General features: G+C 45.3%; 1 protein-coding gene and 1 non-coding gene across 6 annotated transcripts in view; both read right to left on the reverse strand.

Annotated features, from left to right (window-relative positions):
- Positions 1–22853, reverse strand: part of NOD1 (nucleotide binding oligomerization domain containing 1) — a 66937-nt gene that overhangs the window by 6504 nt on the left and 37580 nt on the right. For 4 of the 5 annotated variants that reach the window (XM_072764644.1, XM_072764645.1, XM_026019103.2 and 1 more), the window contains 5 exons: positions 22088–22171; positions 18068–18151; positions 17085–17168; positions 14228–14311; positions 10897–10980 (listed from right to left, as the gene is read on the reverse strand). In XM_072764644.1, the coding sequence (XP_072620745.1) occupies positions 10897–10980; positions 14228–14311; positions 17085–17168; positions 18068–18151; positions 22088–22171 (420 nt within the window). Of the gene's footprint in view, positions 1–10896; positions 10981–12179; positions 14312–17084; positions 17169–18067; positions 18152–22087; positions 22172–22853 lie in introns of all 5 variants that reach the window. The other variant, XR_012002738.1, reaches the window with a different exon arrangement.
- Positions 1792–1876, reverse strand: LOC112935429 (small nucleolar RNA SNORA24). The gene has a single exon (XR_003238173.1). It is a non-coding gene; the product is annotated as a small nucleolar RNA SNORA24 (small nucleolar RNA).

A 22853-nucleotide genomic window follows, 5' to 3' on the forward strand; every position in this document is an offset into this window, starting at 1 on the left:
CTATTCTTGGGAGTAAGCTGTTGGATCATGGGGGCTGCATCATCTGTGCTCTCTCTAGGGATGCCTCTTGGGTCTTTGTTTAAGCTGTTGGGTTTGAATCACTATTGAAATTGGTAAGATCCTATTTGTCAATGGCCAGACACTAGGTCCTTTAAATTGGCTGTCTGAAAGCAGAAAATCATCTATAAAGAGCTCTCAATTGTCTTTTTAGTATATAATGGCTAGTCTTAGGGATTCCCTGGACAAGATAAAAGGACAAAAATTCAACTTAAGACAGATAAATGTCTATATCCCCTTCTTAAAATCCAGCCCAACCTCTAGATTCAAAGTACACAGGCTACTCTTATAAATCCTAAAAGCCAGAAGGTGAATTTCACAGAAGCACCTGGGACAAACAGAAGGGCATGGTTTACTGGAATTGACTCATCAACCTCAGACATTTTTATATGCTGACGTTTGCAGGTGGATCCTAGACCCCGTCCCCCACCAAAAAAATTCACGTCCACAGATCTTTTACAAAGCCCTTTTCCCTCTATTTTCAGAAGATCCTATCAAGCTTAGAGAAACATTTAAAAGATTTGACTATTCACAACCCCCCTTCACAGAGGAAAGAGATGACCAATACAATTTCTCCTAGGCCCTCCTACAAATGATCAGAAGGCTATGTTGAGAGGCTAAGAGAAGCCAAGGCTGAACTGTGTAACCGTGAAGAAGGCTTTTGTTAAAATGCTTTATACAGACTGTACAAAAGCATAAATCTTTTGATTCCCATTTTAGTTAAAACTCCCCTTGATACAGAGAAGCAAATTTAGTTAAAAGGTTGGCCAGTCAGGCACCTGGGTAGCTCAGTGGCTGAGTGTCTGCCTTCAGCTCAGGTGGTGAACCTGGAATCCTGCGATTGAGTCCCACATCGGGCTCCCTGTGGGAAGCCTGCTTCTCCCCCTGCCTATGTCTCTGCCTCTTTCTCTGTGTCTCTCATGAATAAATAAAATCTTAAAAAAAAAAAAAAAAGGTAGGCCAGTCCCTTGATATTCAGCCTGGAATCTAGTTTTATGGGGGAAATTAAAAACAGCTGTCTCTGTCTTACAAATCTCTATAAAACCAGAAATGAAACTCTAAAAATAAGTCAAAACCCACCTCTCTTTACCAATCTCCAAACCTCACCTGTTCCTCGCAAAATACTTATGCATATTACCAAGGTCAGGATATTGGAACAAAATTGCCCTGTACTTAAAGAGAAAAAAAGGTAAAAAAAATTTCCCCCCAGAGGAATCAAGCATTTTATTTTTTTTATATTTTTAAGATATTATTTATTTATTCACGAGAGAGAGACGGAGGCAGAGACACAGGCAGAGGGAGAAGCAGGCTCCATGCAGGGAGCTCGATGTGGGACTCTATCCCGGGACTCCAGGATCACACCCCTGGGCCGAAGATGGCACTAAACTGCTGAGCCACTGGGGCTCCTGGCATTTTATTTTAAATAGAACAAGGAAGCACTCACTTATTCTCTCCTTAAATCTATATTCAGGCAGAGCTAATATTCAGGCCTATATAAGAAAATACTGCCCTGATGGTTTCCAGAACATTATTTACCATTCTGGTCCCAAGCTGCTGAGATTTAAACTCACTTTTGGTAATGAACCACAGGATGGTAAATAAACAAGACTCCAACCACATCACTTTGAATTTCTTGATGTCTTGTGTTCTATCACCCATCAGAACAATTCAGCTTCCTTGAAACATTTGAATAGAAGTGTGTCCAAGAACCTAGCACCACGTTTTTAAAACTGAGGAAGTTACCTGTGCAAGTCAGAATCTAATATCCATTACATAGTGACAGCTTGGCCAATAAACAAGAATATGCTCTTTCGGGCAGCCTGGGTGGCTCATCGGTTTAGCGCTGCCTTCAGCCCAGGGTGTGACCCTGGAGCCCTGGGATCAAGTCCCACATCGGGCTCCCTGCATGGAGCCTGCTTCTCCCTCTACCTGCGTCTATGTCTCTCATGAATAAATAAATAAAACCTTTAAAAAAAAAAAAAAGAATATGCTCTTTCATGGCTAGGAAGAGAGACTGCCACACTGACATGTAAAAAAAAAAAAAAAAGGTCGATTTTAAGTCACAATTACCCCAAAACTCTTAGAAATAAAGTATTTTTGCATTATTTTTCTATTCCTGTAAATCAAATCTTATCTCACTTTTGAAATGTGAACATAGCCCACCATTGCCTTATCTCACTTTTGAAATGTGAGGCTGAAGGAAAAATCGGAAGGGAAGAGAAGAGGCCTTTTTAAAATACCAATAGCTAACAGGGCTCTGGTGCCCACTCTAGCGCCTCTGATAAAAGGTAGATACACTCCAAATTTCCACCTTGGACAAAGCTTGGATACCTTCTCCATACATTTTCCACCCCCATCTTCTCTAGGACTTAGGTAGGAACCGTTCTTTGAAATGCAAACTTGAGAGGGAAGTTTTTCATCAGAAAAAGGGAGAGAGGGAGGAGGTATTTGGAAATTGGGCATGTAATCTCTCTACAAACATTAGTAAAACCAAAAGCTAGAAGATTCTGTTTGCATCTGGTCTGTGTATTTGTTGTGTGTATGTGTCCAAATGTGTTGTAAATGGGAGATATTTTCTATACTTCTGGATGGTGTGGCTAAAATTAATTTATAACAGAGCTCTATTTAGTTTGTCTAAAGGCAAACGCTAGTAAGAACTGGACATTCTAAAACTCAGAGAGCTAGGGGCTTGCCTGAGTGGCTCAGTCAGTGAAGCGTCTGATTCTTGATTTCAGCTCAGGTCATGCTCTCAGGGTCATGAGAGGGAGCTCTGCGTCCAATTCACTGGGAGTCTGCTTGAGATTCTCTCTCTCTCCCCCTGTCCCTGCCAACCCACCCCCCACCCAGGCCTGCACACATTCTCTCTAAAATAAACAAATCTTCAAAACTCAGAAAGCTAGAAACTAACCCAAATGTGTTTTTTTTTTTAATTCACATGATCTGGGAAAATATTTGGTATTAAAACTAAAGTTATTGGTTTAATTAAAATAGACCTGTCTTTAATCAGCATTAAATATAAAACTTTTACCTGCCTGTGTTTACTGAAAGTCAAATGGGTTTCATATTCTCTCTATTGCAAAATCTGTCAGACAAAAAAAAAAAACAACCCAGAATAATGGTTAAGTTTGTCTAATCCCTGGTGAGGCTTTATGAGTGGTCCAGATATAATTATTAAGAACAAGTAAATTAAATAGACGTAAAGATTAAGAGGTTTCTAGGTAAACTTTCTTTTTTTTTTTTTTTTTTTTTTTTAATTTTTTTTTTTTTTTTTAATTTATTTATGATAGTCACAGAGAGAGAGAGAGAGGCAGAGACACAGGCGGAGGGAGAAGCAGGCTCCATGCACCGGGAGCCCGACGTGGGATTCGATCCCGGGTCTCCAGGATCGCGCCCTGGGCCAAAGGCAGGCGCCAAACCGCTGCGCCACCCAGGGATCCCTCTAGGTAAACTTTCTAAGTAGCTTCCAAAATCTTTTGAGTAGTAACCCAAAAACTTTGAAGTTTTGCTAAATTAAATGGGTAGTTCAATTCATTGAGTATCTAGATCATTGCCAAATAAGAAAAATTAATACAAGATTAAGTATTAATAAAGGTTAACTACTTTCACCTTTAGTTTCTCTGTATAAGACAAAGTTGACTCTGTTAGCAAAACCTGTTTTGTGCTATTGTACTATGAAGAATCATGTTTCTAAATTACGAAATGTATTCATAAATTTGTTATTCTAGGGGTGCCTGCCTAGCTCAGTCAGTGGACCATGCGATTCTTGATCTCTCAGGGTCATGAGTTCAAGTCCCACATTAGGCATAGAGCTTACTTCAAAAAAGTAAGAGAAATTAAAAGTAATTTTTTTAATTTGCCAATCTAAAGAATTCTGATATAACAGTAAGCAGTTGTAAACTACTTACTTTTCACTAGAAATTAAGGTTTCTAAGAGTTAAGAATTCTAATAAATGTAATTAAGGCTACTGAAAATGAGACAAATCTATATACAGGACAAGTAAGATATGTGTTTTTGATAAGAAAAAATAGGAATAAAAGCACATTCTTTGTAGTGGAAAAAGAAATAAATTGGTCCTGAAGTGAGGCTGAAAACTTAGGGCAAAATCTGAATGTAAAAAAAAAGTTGTAGAAGGTTTATGGAAAAGAAATCTTTGGAAAGAAGTTTTCTGTGTGGCTAGTACTGGGTAACGGTAAATTTAAGTAAATGAGTTTTATTATCAAAAGTACACTGGTACAAAATTAGAATTATTTTCTCTGTGTTAAAAAGGACAAAATTTTCTTGGTCTGCTCTTAGTAAGAAATTATAAGCAAAAGTTTTTCTTTACCTTTAAAGTTACCTGCCTAGAAAACAAGGATTCTGCGTTTTGCCAAAATAATTTCCTATGTTTGCCAGGCCTTTGATTACTTAAATAAAACTGAGTCTTAATATTAAAAGGGCTAAATTTTGCTTACAACTATGTAAACTTCTATTGGCCTTTATAATCTTTTATTGTCACTTTGGTTAAATGGATAATTAACTATTGTTTTATAATGATTCGTGTTCCTACTTAACCAAATGTCCAAACCTTTTATATTTTTTGACATAACTTCCCAAAATCAAATTCTAAAATGAAGTTGTTCCGACCACAATCTTAACTGAAATTTTCCAGAGGGCTCCTTGCACATTTCAGAGATTTTGTGAGTAATTAATTAGGCTTGTTTGTTATTGTGTTTAATCATATGGACAGCACTGTCAAATAAGTGCTACCAAAATTTATATAGATGTTGGTTATCAAAATAAGTGTTCTAAAAATTATATGAAACTCCAAACAATCTGATAAGTCCTGGTATGTTATTATCTTAAAGCATTATATGTCACAGAAATAACCAAACATCCTTGCCACTTGCATCATAATAAACTCTAATCATATCTTTAACCAAATGGCCATTTTTAAGACTTCTGTCATTTACAGTTCTACTTTCCACAGTCAGATGCTTTTACAGAAGCTTCCTGCAAATGTATTTTGTCTTAAATGAGACTCAGAAAGACCTCTCAATACAGGTTTCTGATAACCTTCAGCTCATAAAACTAAACTGGGTAAGAATTTCCAGAACTCATAGAAGAACTCAATTCAAGCAGAACAAGAAAAACATGTGATTAAATGCACTAAAGGGGATAATTTTTATAACTTTTCATTTAAAATATCACTGACTTTTGGGGGATCCCTGGGTGGCTAAGCGGTTTAGCGCCTGCCTTCAGCCCAGGGCCTGACCCTGGAGACCTGGGATCGAGTCCCACGTCGGGCTCCCTGCATGGAGCCTGCTTCTCCGTCTGCCTGTGTCTCTGCCTCTCTCTCCCTCTCTCTGTGTATCTCATGAATAAGTAAATAAAAATATTTTAAAAAAATAAAATATCACTGACTTTTTAAAAATGTTTTGTTTTCTCCAAATTTAAGGAAACTTCTTTTCTTAAAATACTTAAAACAATTACCAAGCATAGGTTTATCTGCATTTGACTACTTATTACAAGGAAACTAAAAATTTAGTTATCTTAGTGCTACTTTGGGAAACTGAAAAAGGCATCTACTTCTAGAAATTGTGAAACATACTCATAAGTCTGAAAATCTAAAGAATGCTGACATGACAGTTCACAGTTGCTTACTTACTAGCTTTCACTGAAAATTAGGGTTTTAAGAGTTAAGAATTCTAATAAAGGGGCACCGGGCTGGCTCAGTCACAAGAGCATGTGACTCTTAATCTCAGAGTCATGAGCTGGAGACCCATGTTGGGTGTAGAGATTACTTAAATAAATACAACTTTTCTTTTAAGATTTTATTTATTTATTCATGAGAAACACAGGCAGAGGGAGAAGCAGGCTCCATGCAGGGAGCCTGACGCAGGACTTGATCCTGACTCCAGGATCACACCCTGGGCCGAAGGCAGCGCTAAACCACTGAGCCACCTGGGCTGCCTCCAATAAATAAAACTTAAAAAAAATGCTAACAAATATAATTAAGGTTACTGGAAATAATAAGAGAAACAACGCTGTATGAAAGGAAAGAAGGTTGTGTGTTTTTTGGTAAGAAAAAATAGGAAAAAGGGAAAAACACCTTTGATGGAAAAGAAAGGACAAAATCTAAATGTAAAAAAAAAGTTCTAGTAAGTTTTTAGAAAAATCACTGGAAAGAAATTTGAATGTGTGGTCAAAGTGACTTTGGTGCAAGACAACAGAATCTATAAAGACGTGTACTAACTCCATTCTCCTTCTCCTTCCGCAGAAAATGGCCCCTCATTGCCAGACTTTTGCCATCCTGGCGTCCTTAAAATATGGCAAAGATCTGCTTCAGAACCAGAGAAATTAAAGTTGGATGGACACTTGGTTCTTCCTTGCTCCTTGACAAACTCTGTTTTTGGTTTTGGCCTTCCTGTACCCATCACAGTGCATTCAAGATGACTCAAATCATATAGACACTGCTGAAAGACTCTTTTTGCAACTTTATAGAAGTTTCCCCACTAATGTCTGACTGATCAAGTCCCTATCCTGAAAAAGCTGTTTTGTTTGTCCCAGAGGCCTCTGACCTCCCTGCTCTGGACTCTTTGAACACCTGCTCTTGGTACCAGTCACCAATAGTCTGGTTATTGCATGAGCCTCACCCTCCCACAACACTTTTGCCCTCCCTGTGGGAAATTAAAAAAAGAAAAGAAAAGAAAAGATTAAAAGTGTTTCCCACGTGAGGTATACCCTATATAATCTCCAGTGATCAAGGTACCCTCTTCACTTAACGAAATTACAGGTTTCCTGGAATTCTATCCATGTGCAACCTTCTGCTGACCCCTTCTTGTTTTCATGCCAGTGTGACCAGCCACAGTGAGTCTTTCATGTCCTGTGCCCAATCGTTTTTTAGGAACGATTTAAGATGCCATCTGGGATCCCAATTTAAAGGGTCCTGTTGGGGATCTCTGGATGGCTCAGCGGTTTAGCGCCGCCTTCAGCCCCAGGCGTGATCCTGGGGACCCGGGATCGAGTCCCACATTGGGCTCCCTGCATGGAGCCTGCTTCTCCCTCTGCCTGTGTCTCTGCCTCTCTCATGAATAAATAAATTTAAAAACAAAAACAAAGAGTCCTGCTGGTCACAGTCTAGAGCCTGGAAGTGATCAGGTATTCGGGCAACATCACCAGAGAAAGACAGCTCTCAGGACCTGACCAGTGACACTGATGCACAAGTAGAAGGTACTGAGCCTTGAGTACCCGTCACATGGCTGAAGAAGGCTCTGCCGGAGCTCTGGTCCCTGTACCGACGCTGGAGACCTACCAGTACTGACCAGGGAGAGAAACAGCTGCCACCAAGGTAGACTGCTTCTGCTCATGCACCGGATAAGACTTTACCCTGGCATGAAAGTGACACCTGTTCTCCTCTCTTCCTTCTCTTCACTCGGGCACTAGGTTGGAGAGATAACAGCCTTATCTTTACTACCTCCCAGGCCATGCTCAGGGGGCAACTCTGGACTTGAGAGCAACCTTTTATTTCAGGCTAGGAGGAAATCTAACTTTTATCGTTGGTCGGCTCTTGTGATTTTACATTGTGAGTTAGAAGGGAACTACCAGGAGGCTTTCTTGATTCAGGACTCTCCTTTTGGCAGATCCCTACTCCCAGGGATAAATATAAATGAAGCTACGATCAGGAGCTTCTTAATTCTTCAAATTTCTGCTGAATCGCCACTAAAGCAAGAACTGCCCAACAAAGATCCTCAGACTCTCGGGCCAAAGCTATTCACGATCACAGAATAGCCCTTGACCATCTTTCAGCTGAGCAAGGAGCCTGCTGTAGCCAATACCACCTGCTACACCTGGATTAGCCCTTCTGGGAAAGTTGAAACTCAGTTACGTCAAATCACAAAACAAGCCAATTTGCCTTAAAAAAATGACTCCATCCATGGGGTCTTTGACATATTTTTGACTGGACTGGCTTCAAGGTATCCTGCAAACATTGGGAATTATCTTGCTTATCGTAATCATAATAATCTCTCTGGTGCATTATATTCTCAAAGATTTTATTTTTTTTTTCCTCAAAGATTTTAAATGTGTGTTTGCAGCCCCTGACCACCAAGCAAATGGTCTCCCTCAGACTGGACCAACAAAAAAGGTACAAAGAGAACAACCGACTTAAAAGAATATAAATCTGGGGTGCCTGAGTGGCTCAGTCGTTTAAGTGTCTGCCTTTGACTCTGGTCACAATCTCTGGAGTCCTGGGATTGAGCCCCATGTCAGGGTCCCTGTGCTCTGCAGGGGTTCTGCTTCTCCCTCTCCCTCTTTCTCTACTTCCCCACCTCCCCACTTGTGCGCTCTCTCTCTCTCAAATTAATAAAAATAAAATATTAAAAATGCAAAAGAATACAAATCTGAAGTTGTAACCTGTGGATATCAGAGAGAGAAAGCCAAAGCATCATGACCTGAGAAGGCCAAAGATCAACCAAAGCTGTGAGAACTACAGAACAGTAGCGGAGAGTGGCACTAATGCCTTAAATTGTGATCACACCAAAAAAAAAAAAAAAAAATTGTTTTGATCACACCTCTCAAGCGGACAGTCTGGTCAGAAGGGAGCTACACGCACAGGCCCAAAATGGCATCACTTAGTTAAGGCCCCAAATCAGCAAACCAAAACGTAGTACCTATCCTAAATTTTAACACACCAGGAATCACTGTAACCTCTAATCAGTCAACCTAGAATTTCTTAGTCAATGCTAGGAAATTTCCTGAGAGGCCCCTTTAGCTCCCCTTAGGAGAGTAACCTTGCATAAAACAATGGATTCTCTGCTAATAAATTCGTCTTTCTTTATACCCTCTGACTTTAAGAACCTTTCTTTTGTTTGGCTCAGCAGAGCTCACCTGTACTTGCTAGATGGAATGCAGCCCAACTCATGAATTGTTTAATGAATCCAATTAGACCTTCAAATGTACTCAGTTGAATTTTTTTTTTTTAACACTGTGACCCAGGCCCCACCCTCAAAGACCTCATAGTCTGGAGCAGCAGCCTCACAGGATAAGTATGTGTGATAAATGCTGTGCACCGTCAAGTCCTGAAACACCTGACCTGTCTTTAAAGGAGAATTCACAGCGGGACTTCAGACTGCAAGTTCTTTGGGACAAGGGCAAGGAGATGTCAGCACAAACAACGAGTGGCTGTGCTGCTGGTGCCTGCAGACTGAGCGTCTCCCTCACTCCCATGGCCCTGGACAGGACTTCATGGAGCCCAGTTCCATGAAGTCTACACACGTGGGGCCAGCCAGGGACTGAGGTGAAGCAGCCCCCAGGCCAGCACCTGAGCCCTCCCTCTTGCCTGCTCTATGAATCCACACCTCCCAGCCCTCCCAACCCCCCTGCCTCCAAACACACACAAAGTGCCTCCTTCACGCCCTGGGTGTAGCACGGTTTGCAGCTAAGGACACCTGGCCCTGCACACACAGTTCCTTGTGTAGGAACAGTGGTCCGTCAGAGGCAGCAAAGGCACATTTTCAAGCTCAGCAGAGTTCAGTAAAGCAGCTGTGTATCCTTGCAGCTGTCCTAAGCACCTTCGAGAAAGGTTGAGGCCAACCACTGTCTGCAAACTTCTGCAGCCTGGCCTGCCTCCTCCCCCTCAGCCTGCTGTCCTGCAACAACAGAAGCAGCAGGACATGAAGGGCTTCTAGGGAGGGGACCACAGGCAGAAGGGGGGGCTGGAGATGAATGCAAATTCAAGTTCCATTTGCTCTCTGGACTGAGGAGTGGGTACGGCCTCCCAGGCACACAGGCCACAGCACCTCCCTGACTCCTCAGAGCTGGGCCTTCTCTAAGAGTTTTCCAGAAGTCTTTTTCAACCACCACCCAAATAAGAATTACATTTTGCATCGTGAACCAGCATCTGTGCATACACGCATACCTATAATTCCGAAATGGGATTAAAAATACTACTTCATGCTGTACACAGCGCTTTCTGGTATTCTGTTCAAGCTTGTTTTTTTTTTTTTTTTTAAATGATGCTGGTTGCAACCCACCAAACTCCTTTCCAGATCCGCTAACAAGTCCCTAAGCAAAGTTCATCAAACACTGTTGTGGGAGCCAAGGTCAAGAAGCTGTATCTAGACTTACTTTTTTTCTTTCTTTTGGCTTGGAAGTTCCCCCCAGTCATGAAGAAATAAAGTAGTTAATAAGTCACTACACCCTGGGCTGAGGATTTGAGTTCATAGGCTGCCCCCTGCGTCTCAGACAAGCCACTGTGAGAGCGTGAACTCTCCCTCCTGGTCTGTGTCCTCAAGGGAGGTCTGGCTCTGCCCCCTGCCAGGTCCTCCACACATCACTCTGTGGGGCTGTCTCAGGCCTGAGGTGCAGCACAAACCCCAGGGCACTCGGGAACCTGCTAGGCACAGGTCAGCTCAAATCCAGCATGGAAGTATCTCTTCAAGCCCGGGGAGCCCAGAAAATGAGAAGAACGGGCCCCGAACTCCAGCTAGCACATCCGTCTCTCAGCCTCATGAGTCCCCAAGTGATTTGCTTCCAGTGGGAATCCCTTTCCTGGGCTGTCTGCCCCATGCAACCCCAGGAAGGTGGATGAGGACAGGCGGCCTGGGATGAGAGCACTGACCACAGAGTCAGCCAGTCTGGACCAGATTCCAGTTCTCTTAGGTGGTACCTTGGGCAAGTTTTACTTCACTGCACTGGGCCTCAGTTTCTATATCTGTGAAATGGAAATAATACCAGCTACTGGACAAGATGATGGGAAAGATGAGGGGTAAGTGCAAAGGGCTCTACATTGTGCCTGGCACACAGTGGTGCTGAGTACGTACACAATGTTACCATTATGACGAGCGGTGGATGTGTCTTACCAAATCTCCATTATGCCAGTGTTCTTCTGTAAGGCATCCGCCAGCTGGGCAATCCCCTTGGCTGTGATCTGGTTCTGGATAAGCCTGAAAGAAGAACATATCTTGGAGCAGATACATAATCCTGGACTAATTGCCTCCTCCATGAGGGAGCTGTGAGGGATGATGGGAATGAGACACGGTCAGGGGAAGAATTGTGTCCACGTGGCTTTAATCTGGCTAAGATGGTCTAGATCAGATCTACGAGAATAAAGGGCATCCTTAAAAATGTTTAATTTTTTTTAAGAGTAAACAATGTATCTGTGCATTTATATGAAGATAACTTAATACATGAACACATTTCAGGGTGCACGCTGGCATTTTTTGCTGCAGAGGTGCCTAGTCAAAAACGTTTGGAGGCCTCCAGCCTGAACAACAAATTCTAGGAAATACCCAGGAGACAGGCGGCTCCTTCCAGCTGGCTGGGGAAGGCAAGGCAGTTTTCAAAGGGCGGCCAACTGGCCATTCACTTCTTTGGGGGAAATGAAGGCATCTAAGAACGCACCATGTCCTCTCCAACATCTGGCAGGGGAGGGAAGGGAGCGATCATCCTGCTGCCACTCACGGGTCCCAGCAGGAAAGCACCAATAACGGGGCCTCCAAGAGTGCACCCTATTATGTCAGGTAGCAGTGATCCAAATGAAACAAAGGTTTCTGATATCGCCAAGGAGCCCCGGCAGTTTCTCAAGTGCCCCCCGGAGCAGCCGTGCTTCCAACCCAACCAAGAACACGCTGCCAAGGCAGCCGTGGGTCTCTATTTCATCACAAACCCACTCCTCATTCCCGGCCATCTGTAGAATAAAGCTACTGCTGGACTTGTCCCTAAGAAACCCTCAGTGGCCCTGGAAAGTATGACCACAATGTAACTTGCACATTTTTGCAAAAGAACCAAAGGTAGAACCTGCAAGTGGACACAGACCCGTGCATTTGGCTAAACTGCTGTGGTCTAATCACCTCCATGGCTGCTAGCACTGGTACCACCTACAGTTTGCGGGGAGAGCTGCTTCCAGCCAAGACCCGGCAAGAGACTGGGTAGTAAGAGGGCCCGAAAGTGTGGCAGTGCTCAGGCACACATGTCCCTTGGGGCCTTCTTCACAAGAGCCAGTGTGGTCTGTCCACGCACGGAGCAGCCAAGACTCACTCTCCAACCCCGTTCTAGCTCTGGGCTGCCTGCAGAGGCTGGCATAGCACCAAGGAAAGGAGATAAAAGACAATCTACAGGCCAGAAAAACTACAACAAAACATACGTAAAGGGGCAGCCTGGGTGGCTCAGTAGTTTAGCGCCGCCTTCGGCCCAGGGCGTGATCCTGGAGTCCCGGGATCCAGTCGCATGTTGGGCTCCCTGCATGGAGCCTGCTTCTCCCTCTGCCTGTGTCTCAGCCTCCCTGTCTCTCGTGAATAAATAAATAATCTTAAAAAAATAAAAACATGTAAAAGCAGAGTCTGGCTGTTTTACCGAAACTGACAAGGCAAGCTAAAATTCATATGGAAATACAAGGGACCTGGAATAGCCCAAACGATCTGGAGAAAGGACAAAAGTTGGGCTACTTCCCACTTCCTGATTTCAAAACTTGCTACATAGAATTAATGAAGACAGTGTGATCCTGGCACAAGGATAAACAAATGGATCGATGAACTAGAATAGAAAGTCCAGAAATACACCCACACACTTACGGTCTATTGATTTTTGGCAAATGTGTCAGGGCCATTTAAAAGGGAAAGATAGGCTTTTCAACAAGAGGTACTAGGACAGCTGGAGAGCCACACGCCAAAGAATCAGTTTGGACCCTAGGCCTCATGCCGCACACAACAACTGACTCCAGAAATTAACATTTAGGATCAAAGACCTCAATGCAAGAACAAAACTGTAACACTTAAAGGAAAACTTCGGTGTAAATCTTTGTGACCTTGGATTAGGCAACAGTTTCTTAGTAAGACACTTAAAGCACAAACCACCAGAGAAAAAACCAAATTGGACTTCCATCAAAATTAAAAACTTTTGTGCTTCAAAGATCACTACCAAGAAAAGTGAAAATCCCCACAGTGGAAATATTTGCAAATATTCCATCTAGTAAGCGTCTAGTACCCAGAATATAGAAAGAGCTCTAACAGCTCAGCAATAAAAATGCAAATAAATTTATTCAAATTTAAATTAAATTTGGGGGAAGGATGTGGAGACATTTCTTCAAAGATACACAAAGGCCAATAGGCACAGGAGGGGCACCTGGGTGGCTCAGTAGGTTAAGCGTCTGCCTTCGGCTCAGGTCATGATCCCAGGGTCCTGGGATGGAGCTTCAAATTGGGCTCCCTGCTCAGCGAGGAGTCCACTTGTTCCTTTCTCTCTGCCCCTCCCTCCTCTCATGCTATCTCTCAAACAAAATCCTAAGAAAATAGGCACACGAAGAGATGCCCAATGTTAGTCACCAGGGAAATGCAGATCAAAACCACAATGAGATACCACTTCACACCCACTAGAGTGACAAGATTCGAAAAATGGACAATGACGACTGTTGTTGGTGAGCATGTGGAGAAGTGGGAGTCTTCCCACATTACGGGCGGGAATGTAAAGTAGAGCAGCCACTTTGGAAAATACTTCAGTGGTTCCTCAAAAAGTTGTATCCAGAGTGGCCATTTGACCCAGCAATTCTAGTCCTAAGTTTATACCCAAGAGAAATGAAAACATGTGCACACACAGACATGCACAGGAACGTTCATGGTAGCATTATTCACAACAGTCAAAAAAGTAGATGCAACCCCAATGTCTACCAACCGACGAATGGACAAAATGTGGCCTATCTGTACAGCGGAACATCAGCCACACAGCAATGAGGTTCTGACATGGGCTACAGTGTAGATGAACCTTGAAAACTCATGCTAGTGAAAGAACATGGACAAAAAAATCACATGTTGTAGGATTCCATTTCCATGAAATGCCCAGAAAAGGCAAATCCATAGAGATAAAAAGTAGATCTGGGGAGGGGGCAGAAAGACGGGGAGGCACTGCTTAATGCATACTGGTCTCTTCCGGTTGGGAGCGGTGGGGAGGTAAAACCATCTACAATTAGATGGAGGGAATGGTTGTGCAACCTTGTGAAATACTAAGAACCACTGACTTGTGCATTTTATTTTTTAAGATTTTTTTTTAAGTGATCTCTACACCCAACATGGGGCCTGAACTCACAGCCCCAAGATCAAGAGTCACACGTTCCACCGAATGAGCCAGCCAGGTGCCTCATCTCAAAAAATATTTTTTTTAAAGTAGCACAACCTGAAATTCTGAGGTTCTCGGACTTACCACAAATGTTTCAACGTCTGGTTGACTTTCAACATCTCTGCCAAGCTCTCTGCCACTTCATCATCAAGTTCATTTTTGGTGAGCCTAGAAAAGAAGTGTTTACTCAGGAGAGACCTACCTGGCACACATTTTTAAATGAGTTCTCAGAAGTGGGATCCCAGCCCAGATCTTTCCAGCTTAGGCTGCTAATCACTTGCTGAACTAAGCAAACAGCCAGGTCCCTGGCTCAGCCTCTGAGCCCCATAGACAATAAAGGGTGATTCATTTCTAGTGCAATCCTGTACCCAAGCTCATATTTCTTAGTCCTGCTGCTATAGAGGAGCACTTGCTTCTCCTCCCCATCTTTCCTGGGGCTTCAGATCCCAACACCTGCTTCCCAGGCTTCCTCCAGCCCCCAAGGTCCCTTGAACACTCCTGACAGCCTGTTACCAAAGTCAGTCATATGAAAACCTAGAAAAGCTTGTCAACTACATGTTAAAATGTGCTCAATGCTTTGCTCTGAAGCCCACTGTGAAGGACCCAAGTTCAGTGACTCAAAGTTCAGGAAGTCTCTCAATTGTTCTTAAAACCAAAAGTGGTCTGGATAAAGCACAGAGAACTAGAAGTTCCCAGATATAAATAGGATTGACTTTGTCGTGCCAATGGATGGAAAAATAAATTAGGAAGGAGAATGAAATAGAACGTTAAAAAAATCATTCCTCAAAGGGCAATTTGGTAGCATCTATCTGAAGATAATTTTAAATGTGTTCTACTTGGAGCCAACAATGGCGCTTCTGGAAACAGACCCTACACTGTGCAAAGATGTGCACACCAGGACCTGTACATGCAGTATCGATGGCAGTGTTATCCGTTGTAATGTATGTGAGCCCGAGTAAATAGCAGTAGAAGCTACTAGGGAAATAAACTGCAAACATCCATTCAGTGGGACGTTGTGCAGCCTTTAGAGGGAATGAGGGGTAGAGAGAATCAAGCAAAAAAACACAGTAGATGAGAGGACCCTGGAGCCAGACATGCCGTGTGCATGTCACTTTCTAGCAGGACAGCTTCGGGCAGGTGTTTTAACTTCTCTGGGCCTGAGTTTTCTCACAAGAAAAATAAGGATGAACAGTCACAGTACAGACATTATGGGGTGGCTGTGAGGGTGAGTTAAGACATACAAGAGGCTGAGAATAGGGGCGCCTGGATGACTCGGTTAAGCATCTGACTCTTGATTTCTCTCAGGTCATGAGCTCAGAGTTGTGAGATTGAGCCCCATGCCAGGCTATGCACTGGGCATGAGACCTGCTTAAGATTCTCTCTCTTCCTCTCCCTCTGCCTGGCCCCCACTACCACTTCATCTCTCTTAAAAAAAAAAAAAAGTAAAAGGCCAAGAATAATGCCTGGTGTACAGTCAGCACTCAAGAAATGCTGGGTGCTAACATTATTACTATCCATGTAGAGTAGTAGCTCTCATCTGGGTGCTTTTCCCTCTAGGGGACATTTGTCAACATCTGGAGACATTTTGATCATCACAGGTGGAGGCTACTGCTGGTATCTAGGGGCTGATGCCCAGGATTCTGCTAAACATCCTATAAGGAACAAGACAGCCCCTCACAAGAATGATTTGGACCAAAATGTCAACAGTGGAAGGTAGGACCGAGAAACCCTGATATAAAAGGATATGTAAAATGTGGACAATATATGGTTAAGGTTTTCTTTTTAAGATTTATTAAGAAAAAAGATTTATTTATTTTAGAGAGTGCACGTAGAGGGGAGGGACAGAGGGAGGGAGAAAGAGAGAATCTTGACCAGACTGTACACTAAGTGTGGAGCCCCCCATGTGTGGCTCAATCTCTCAACCCTGAGATCAGGACCTGAGCCAAAATCAAGAGTCAGATGGTTAACCAATCGAGCTACCCAGACACCCCTTAAGATATTTTTTAAAAGCCACCTGCTAAATGCTACTCTATTTTGTAAGAAAAGAGACATATATGAATATGCATTCAAATACTAGAGGGCTAGAATATACATTCAAAGGCTAGAAGAAAAAGGTTATATCTGGAAAACATGAAGGAGGAAGTACTGTACTTCCTACTTTTTGGACTTCCTTAGTTTTTTTTTTTTTTAATATTTCAAAATATTTTTAAAAATATTTTTTAGAGGAAAAGAATTAAAAATCCATTTACTGGCCAGCCCATCTAATAAGAGAATTCTCAAAATGATGGTGTTATATATTAACTAAGTCAGCTGATACCTCACATGCCCTGAGCCCTAATATAATTTCCTTACCCATAAAGAATTTATGATACAAGCAAGTAAATAAAAGTTCAAATAAATAGAGTAGATGACAAAAACAACAACAACAACAAAAGCACTGTCAGAGGGCAACATATACTAAATTAGTACCCCTAGAGGACAGGGAGGGGTGAGGAACGTGGGCTTCGGGTGGCCAGTGAGCTGGACCAGATGGTGCATGGGGAGAAAGGCAGCTCAGGAGGAAAAGGAAGCGTGAGCCGAGTGCACTGAAGTTGGACTCTACAAGGCATCTCGGAAGGTGTTCTGAGGATAATCCGGATAGAACCACCAACCTTCAGGTTTCCCTGAGGCCTGGGTTGGCAAAGGCAGCTACGGTCAAACATCATACCCCTGGGACACACTTCCCCCTTCGGTACCTGTTTGTGCTTCTAGAAATGGCTGTTTTCTTATCTAGGAGGAAATTAAATTACCAACTTGACACTGAGGAAAAAGCCTTTTCAGTTAAGAGTCAGCTTTTCAGTTAAGATTCCAGGCTTTTCAGGGAAGATTGCACATCCAGTGAAGATGCGGTCTTTGGAATAATCCCCGAGACCCAGCTTTTCAAAAGGACTCTGGTTATTACCAGAATATTCTCAGAGAGGTGTTCCGCTGCAGGGCCTGCGCGAGGCTCTTTCCTCCTTCTGTGGAGATGCCGTTGAATGCAAGACTAGGAAGGAAAACACCTGGGGTCAGTATTTTAGAGACACGTCTACATTTGGCTTTGGCTTCAGCCACCGAAGCACCCAGAAGGTGCCACCTGGAGGCGGGGCCTGCCCAGGCTGACATGAGGCAGGAAGCAGAAGTACTCAGCCTTGCCAGCAGCTGCTCCAGCTTGGTTGCTCCAGAGCCCATGCTCCAAGCATGAAGACAGGCACAAGAGCACTCAAGGAGAGGCCAGACAGGAAGCGAACATCAGGCCAATGTCACAGGCCAATCAGGGGCTACGAGGGCTCCACTTCAGGTGGCTGACATTTTCAAGGTGTCCGGCAATGAGACCTGGAGAGGTGCCCTCTGTTCTCATGAAGAAGAAACTCTGCTATTGCCTCCACTGTCTTGGATTCTTTTTCAGTGTTAGGGAGAACCCGGGCAACAGGAGACACCTGAGGCTCTGAGATTTGGCCAGAGGCCTAAGAGGCAGCCAGGGAGGAGTAGGTCTCTACAGAGATGAAGGTTCCCCTTCCTTCTCAGCATCATCCTGTGAATGAGGAAGGGCCAGCATCCCTTTCGGTTTTATCTAGACTCCCCACTTCCCTACTCCCAAGAGGCCTGGGGAGACCACTGAGATGCTGGCAAAGTCCTACATCTGGGTCCGGGTGGTGGTTATGTTGGTGTGTACATATGGCAAGTGGCCGAGCCAAACAGTAATGTACTTTGACGTAGGCCTCTTATATATCAATAAAACTGCTTACAAAAGAAAAATCACACACACACGCGCACACACACGCGCACACACACCCCTTCTCCACTGTGAAAGCCAACCGCTCTCTTCCCCCTGGCAAACCAAGAGGCCCACGGAGTGACCAGGTTGGGCCCCGGTGACAGCGGGTCTCAGAAGGCAGCAGTTACCTGAGGTTGGTCAGACTGGGGTGGTTCCTCAGAGCCTCTGCAAAGGCCTTTGCTCCTTCATCGCCGATTCTGTTACCCCACATCCTGAGGATAGAGGCAAGATGGTGAACATTAGCTCGTGCCCACCCCTTCCTTTCTGCTGGTGGCCACGCTTGGCGCTGCACTCATGGGCAGGGGTCTCTGCTCTGTCCCTGGAGCTCTGGCCTTGAGTAGATTCCCAGACCAGGCCCTTCATGAAGCTGCTCTAGGTTCCAAATTCAAAGGGAAAGGTGGGGTAAGGGCAGCAAAAAGGCTTGTGAACAGAAACCCAGCAGGTGGCTGCACAAAGACTGAGATATCCTGGGCTTTCGGAGAGCTGTCAGAGGGCCTGAGCACACGACGGTCCCAGAAATGCCCCCACCGAGGATGCAGGTTGGCAGCAGCCTAAACGGGAGGCCTATGGAGGTGCAGACTGCCAGTGTCCATCTGACCCTCTGCAAGGGTCTGAGACATTCGTGAGGACACAGTGGGTCTTCCAAGAAGCAAATATCAGGAAGCACCCTCAGGAACCTCCCCAGCAATGCTGCTTTTAGGTGAAGAGGACCCTACTCTCATGGGCTGGTGCACTGTTGCAGTCTGGGGATCTCGGGAGGGAGCTGCAGTGATGAAGTCCCACACCCTCCCTCCCCACAGCAGATGACTTGTGAGGCTCTGGCAGAAGGAGGCTGGCCTCCTGTTTTAACTGGAATTTTTTTTAAGATTTTATTTATTCATGAGAGACAGAGGGAGAGGCAGAGACATAGGCAGAGGGAGGAGAAACAGGCTCCATGCAGGGAGCCCGATGTGGGACTCGATCCGGGACTCCGGGATCACACCCTGAGCCAAAGGCAGACGCTCAACCACTGAGCCACCCAAGTGTCCCTTTAACTGGATTTTTATCTGGATTTAAGATTCACTCTGGTGAATCACATAATGTCTTGGACCTTAGTCTACTTTCTGTAAAAGAGGGGCTACTAATAACATTCCCCCTAGAGTTGTGGGGATTAGGTTAGTTAATAGATGCACAGCACTTAGAACAGCGTCTGGCCTACAGCAAGCAACAGCTGTTTTCAACAGGCTGAGAGCACCGTCTGCCCAGCCCACACACAGCAGAGCCAGGGCCGCCTGGGCAACGTGCTCTCACCGCACCAGCGACCCACTGCCATTCCTCCCAGGGATGCTGGAGCCCAGCCATGAGTTCTCCGTGTTTTGCATAAAAGTGTACTCCCATGCAGAGAAAGGGGAACCTCTTACACTGCTGGGGGAATGCAAGCTGGTGCAGCCACTCTGGAAAACAGTGTGGAGGGTCCTCAAAAAGTTAAAAAATAGAGCTACCCTGTCACCTGGCAATTGCACTAGGTATTTACCCAAAGGATATAAAAATACAGATTCAGGGGCACCTGGGTGACTCAGTGGTTGAGCGTCTGCCTTTGGCCCAGGGCATGATCCCAGAGACCCGGAATCAAGTCCCACGTCGGGCTCCCTGCACGGAGCCTGCTTCTCCCTCTGCCTGTGTCTCTGCCTCTCTCTGTGTCTCACATGAATAAGTAAATAAAATATTTTTTAAAAATACAGATTCAAAGGGATACACACACCCCGATGTTTACAGCAGCATTATCAACAATAGCCAAACTATGGAGAGAGCCCAAATGATGTCCATCGACTGATGAATGGAGAAACAAGATGTGGTGTGTGTATATATATATAAATATTACTCCGCCATCAAAAAGAATGAAATCTTGCCATTTACAATGAGGAGTATCATGCAAGAGAGTATCATGGAGCCAGAGAGTATCATGCTAAATGAAATGTCAGAGAGAGACAAATACCATATGATTTCACTCCTAAGTGGAATTTAACCAAAAAAAAAAAAAAAAAAAACAGATGAACATGGGGGGATAAAAGAGAGGCAAACCATAAAACATACTCTTAACTACAGACAGCAAACTTTGCTGGAGGGAGGTGGGTGGAGGATGGGCGAGATGGGTGATGAGCATTAAGGAGGGCACTGGTGATGAGCACTGGGTGCTGTATGTAAGTGATGAATCATTAAATTCTACTCCTGATATGAGATTAAACAAAAAAAGAATAAAATTCTGTACATATAGCTTGGCCTTTACTGTATTCAAAATATATTGGATATTTTGCACACACCCGTGTGTGAGAGCAAGAAAGCTTAACTGACCTCAAATGTTGACAATATTTCTGAGATGATTTTCAGATTTTTTGTATTTTTCCTAGTTTACAGATAAAATTATCATGTTTGTTTTATAATCAGATAAAAATGATAACAATATAAAAAGGTTTAGGGCAGCCCAGGTGGCTTAGCGGTTTAGTGCTGCCTTCGGCACAGGGCGTGGTCCTGGAGTCCCGGGATCGAGTCCCACGTCAGGTTCCCTGCATGGGGCCTGCTTCTCCCTCTGCCTGTGTCTCTGCCTCTCTCTCTCTCTCTCTCATGAATAAATAAATCTTTAAAAAAAAAAAAAAGGTTTAAAAATCCTCCTGAATCAAAACCACAATGAGATACTACCTCGTACCCGTTAGGATGGTTACTATTAAAGAACAGAGAGTAGGGCCACCTGGGTGGCTCAGCAGTTGAGCGTTTGCCTTTGGCTCAGGTCATGATCCCAGGGTCCTGGGATTGAGTCCTGCATTGGGCTCCCGGCCGGGAGCCTCCTTTTCCCTCTGCCTGTGTCTCTGCCTCTGTGTGTGTGTGTGTGTCTCTCATGAATAAATAAATAAATCTTTAAAAAAAAAAAAAAAAAAAGAACAGAGAATAACAAGTGTTGGCAAGGATGCTGAAAATCCGGAACCCTTGTGCACTGTGGGTGGGCATATAATGTGGTGCAGCTGCTGTGACACTTCCTCAAAAACCTTAAAATAGAATTACCAGCCGATCCTACAGCTCCACTTCTGGGTATATAGAAAAAAAAATCAAAGAGGTATTGGTACACCCACGTTCCTGGCAGCCCTACTCACGACAGCTAAAATGTGGAAGCCACCCAAGTGTCCGAGGACAGATAAATGGATGAAATGTGGCACATACACACCGTGGACTGTTCCTCAGCCTTAAAAAGGAAGGAAATTCCAATACAAGCTACGGCATGGGTGGATCTCGAGGAGAACACTGTGCTGAGTGAAGGAAGCCAGGCACAATGACCCAAATACCTCGCATGGCTCCATTTCAAGAGCTACCTGTGGTAGTCAAACCCCTGGGGACAGGAAGTCCAAGGGTGGCAGCGGGGGCTGGAGGAAGGGAGGATGGGGAGCTGTTGTGAGATGGGTAGAGAGCTGCTTTTTTGCAAGATGAAGAGTTCTGGAGATGGTGGTGATGGTCGCACAACTACGAGGACGCGTAATGCCCCTGAACTGTACCGCTACAAATGGTTCAGATGGTAACTTCTGTGTTAACAGATTTAACCACAATAAAAAAAAAAAAAATTGAGTGCAGCCCGGGTGGCTCAGCAGTTTAGCACCGCCTTCGGCCCAGGGCGTGATCCTGGGGACCCGGGATCGAGTTCCGCGTTGGGCTCCCTGCATGGAGCCTGCTTCTCCCTCTGCCTGGGTCCACTCTGCCTCTGTGTGTGTGTGTGTGTGTGTGTGTGTGTGTGTGTCATGAATAAATAAATCTTTTTTAAAAATTGAATTTAAAAAAAAAAGCCACAGGGCACTTGGGTGGCTCAGTGGTTTAGCGCCTGCCTTCAGTCCAGGGTCCCAGGATAGAGTCCCACGTCGGGCTCCCTGCGTGGAGCCTGCTTCTCCCTCTGCCTGGGTCTCTGCCTGTGTGTCCCTCATGAATAAATACATAAAATCTTTAAAAAAAAAAAAAAGCCCCCGAGGAATATACCGAACGTCGCCAAGAGGAAAGTTAGTTGCCACACGGGGCTGAACGGCTCCCTCTGTTGGCTGCGGCGAGAAAACCGGACTCTTGCACCAGGTGTCCCGGGCCTCGGGCACACGGGGCGGCGGGCGTGTCACACGCGTGCCTTCGCCTCTACTCACCCGATTTCTAAGATGGAGCTGCTGTTCCTCACGGCCAGGGCGAGGCACTTTCCCCCTTCGCTCGTGATCTTGTTCTCCCCCAGCCTGCAGAGAGAGCGGGCGGGCAGCCCCGGCGTGAGGGGACCCCACCGGCCCCCCGACCCCCGGCAGGCCACGAAGCCCTGGAGGGAGCCAGCAGGCCCCTCCCCGGGCGGCGACCCCAGCCCTCCCGGGGGTTCTGGAAACGGCCCCCAGAGGCTCACTCGCACCCCCCAGGGGCCCGGGGGCTCCGCTTCAGCTGCCAGCGGCCCTGCCGCCCGTGCCCTGTCGCCTTCGGAGGGCAGCCCGGTGACAGGGCCGAGGCCGGGCTCGCACTGGCGACGAGGCGGGTGCTAGGCCCGAATGCCCGTGTCCCCCCAAGCCCACATGCTGAGAGCCGAACCCCTGAGGTGACGGGATCAGGAGGCCCTGGAGGCGACTAGGTCACGAGGGTGGAGCTGTCCCCTACGGTCTGTGATTCCTAAGAGGCCCCACAGCCGCTCCCTGGCCTCCTTTTCCACCGTGTGAGGACGCAGCAGGAAGGCCCCGGCCATGAACCAGAAGCCCGAGCCTGAGCAGACACCGGATCGGCCGGCACCTCGGTCCTGGGACTCCTCAGCCTCCAGAAGGAAGACCACGAGGGGCTTCCTTGGGGGGTGAGGAGGGGGAAGCCTTCGAGAAAGGGTGATAGTTGTGGCCTTTCTTCCCGTCAGTGATCAGTCAAATGGGAATGCCAAGCTTCCCCCAG

The sequence above is a fragment of the Vulpes vulpes genome, chromosome 7, assembly GCF_048418805.1.
Source record: "Vulpes vulpes isolate BD-2025 chromosome 7, VulVul3, whole genome shotgun sequence".
NCBI classification, from domain to species: domain Eukaryota; kingdom Metazoa; phylum Chordata; class Mammalia; order Carnivora; family Canidae; genus Vulpes; species Vulpes vulpes.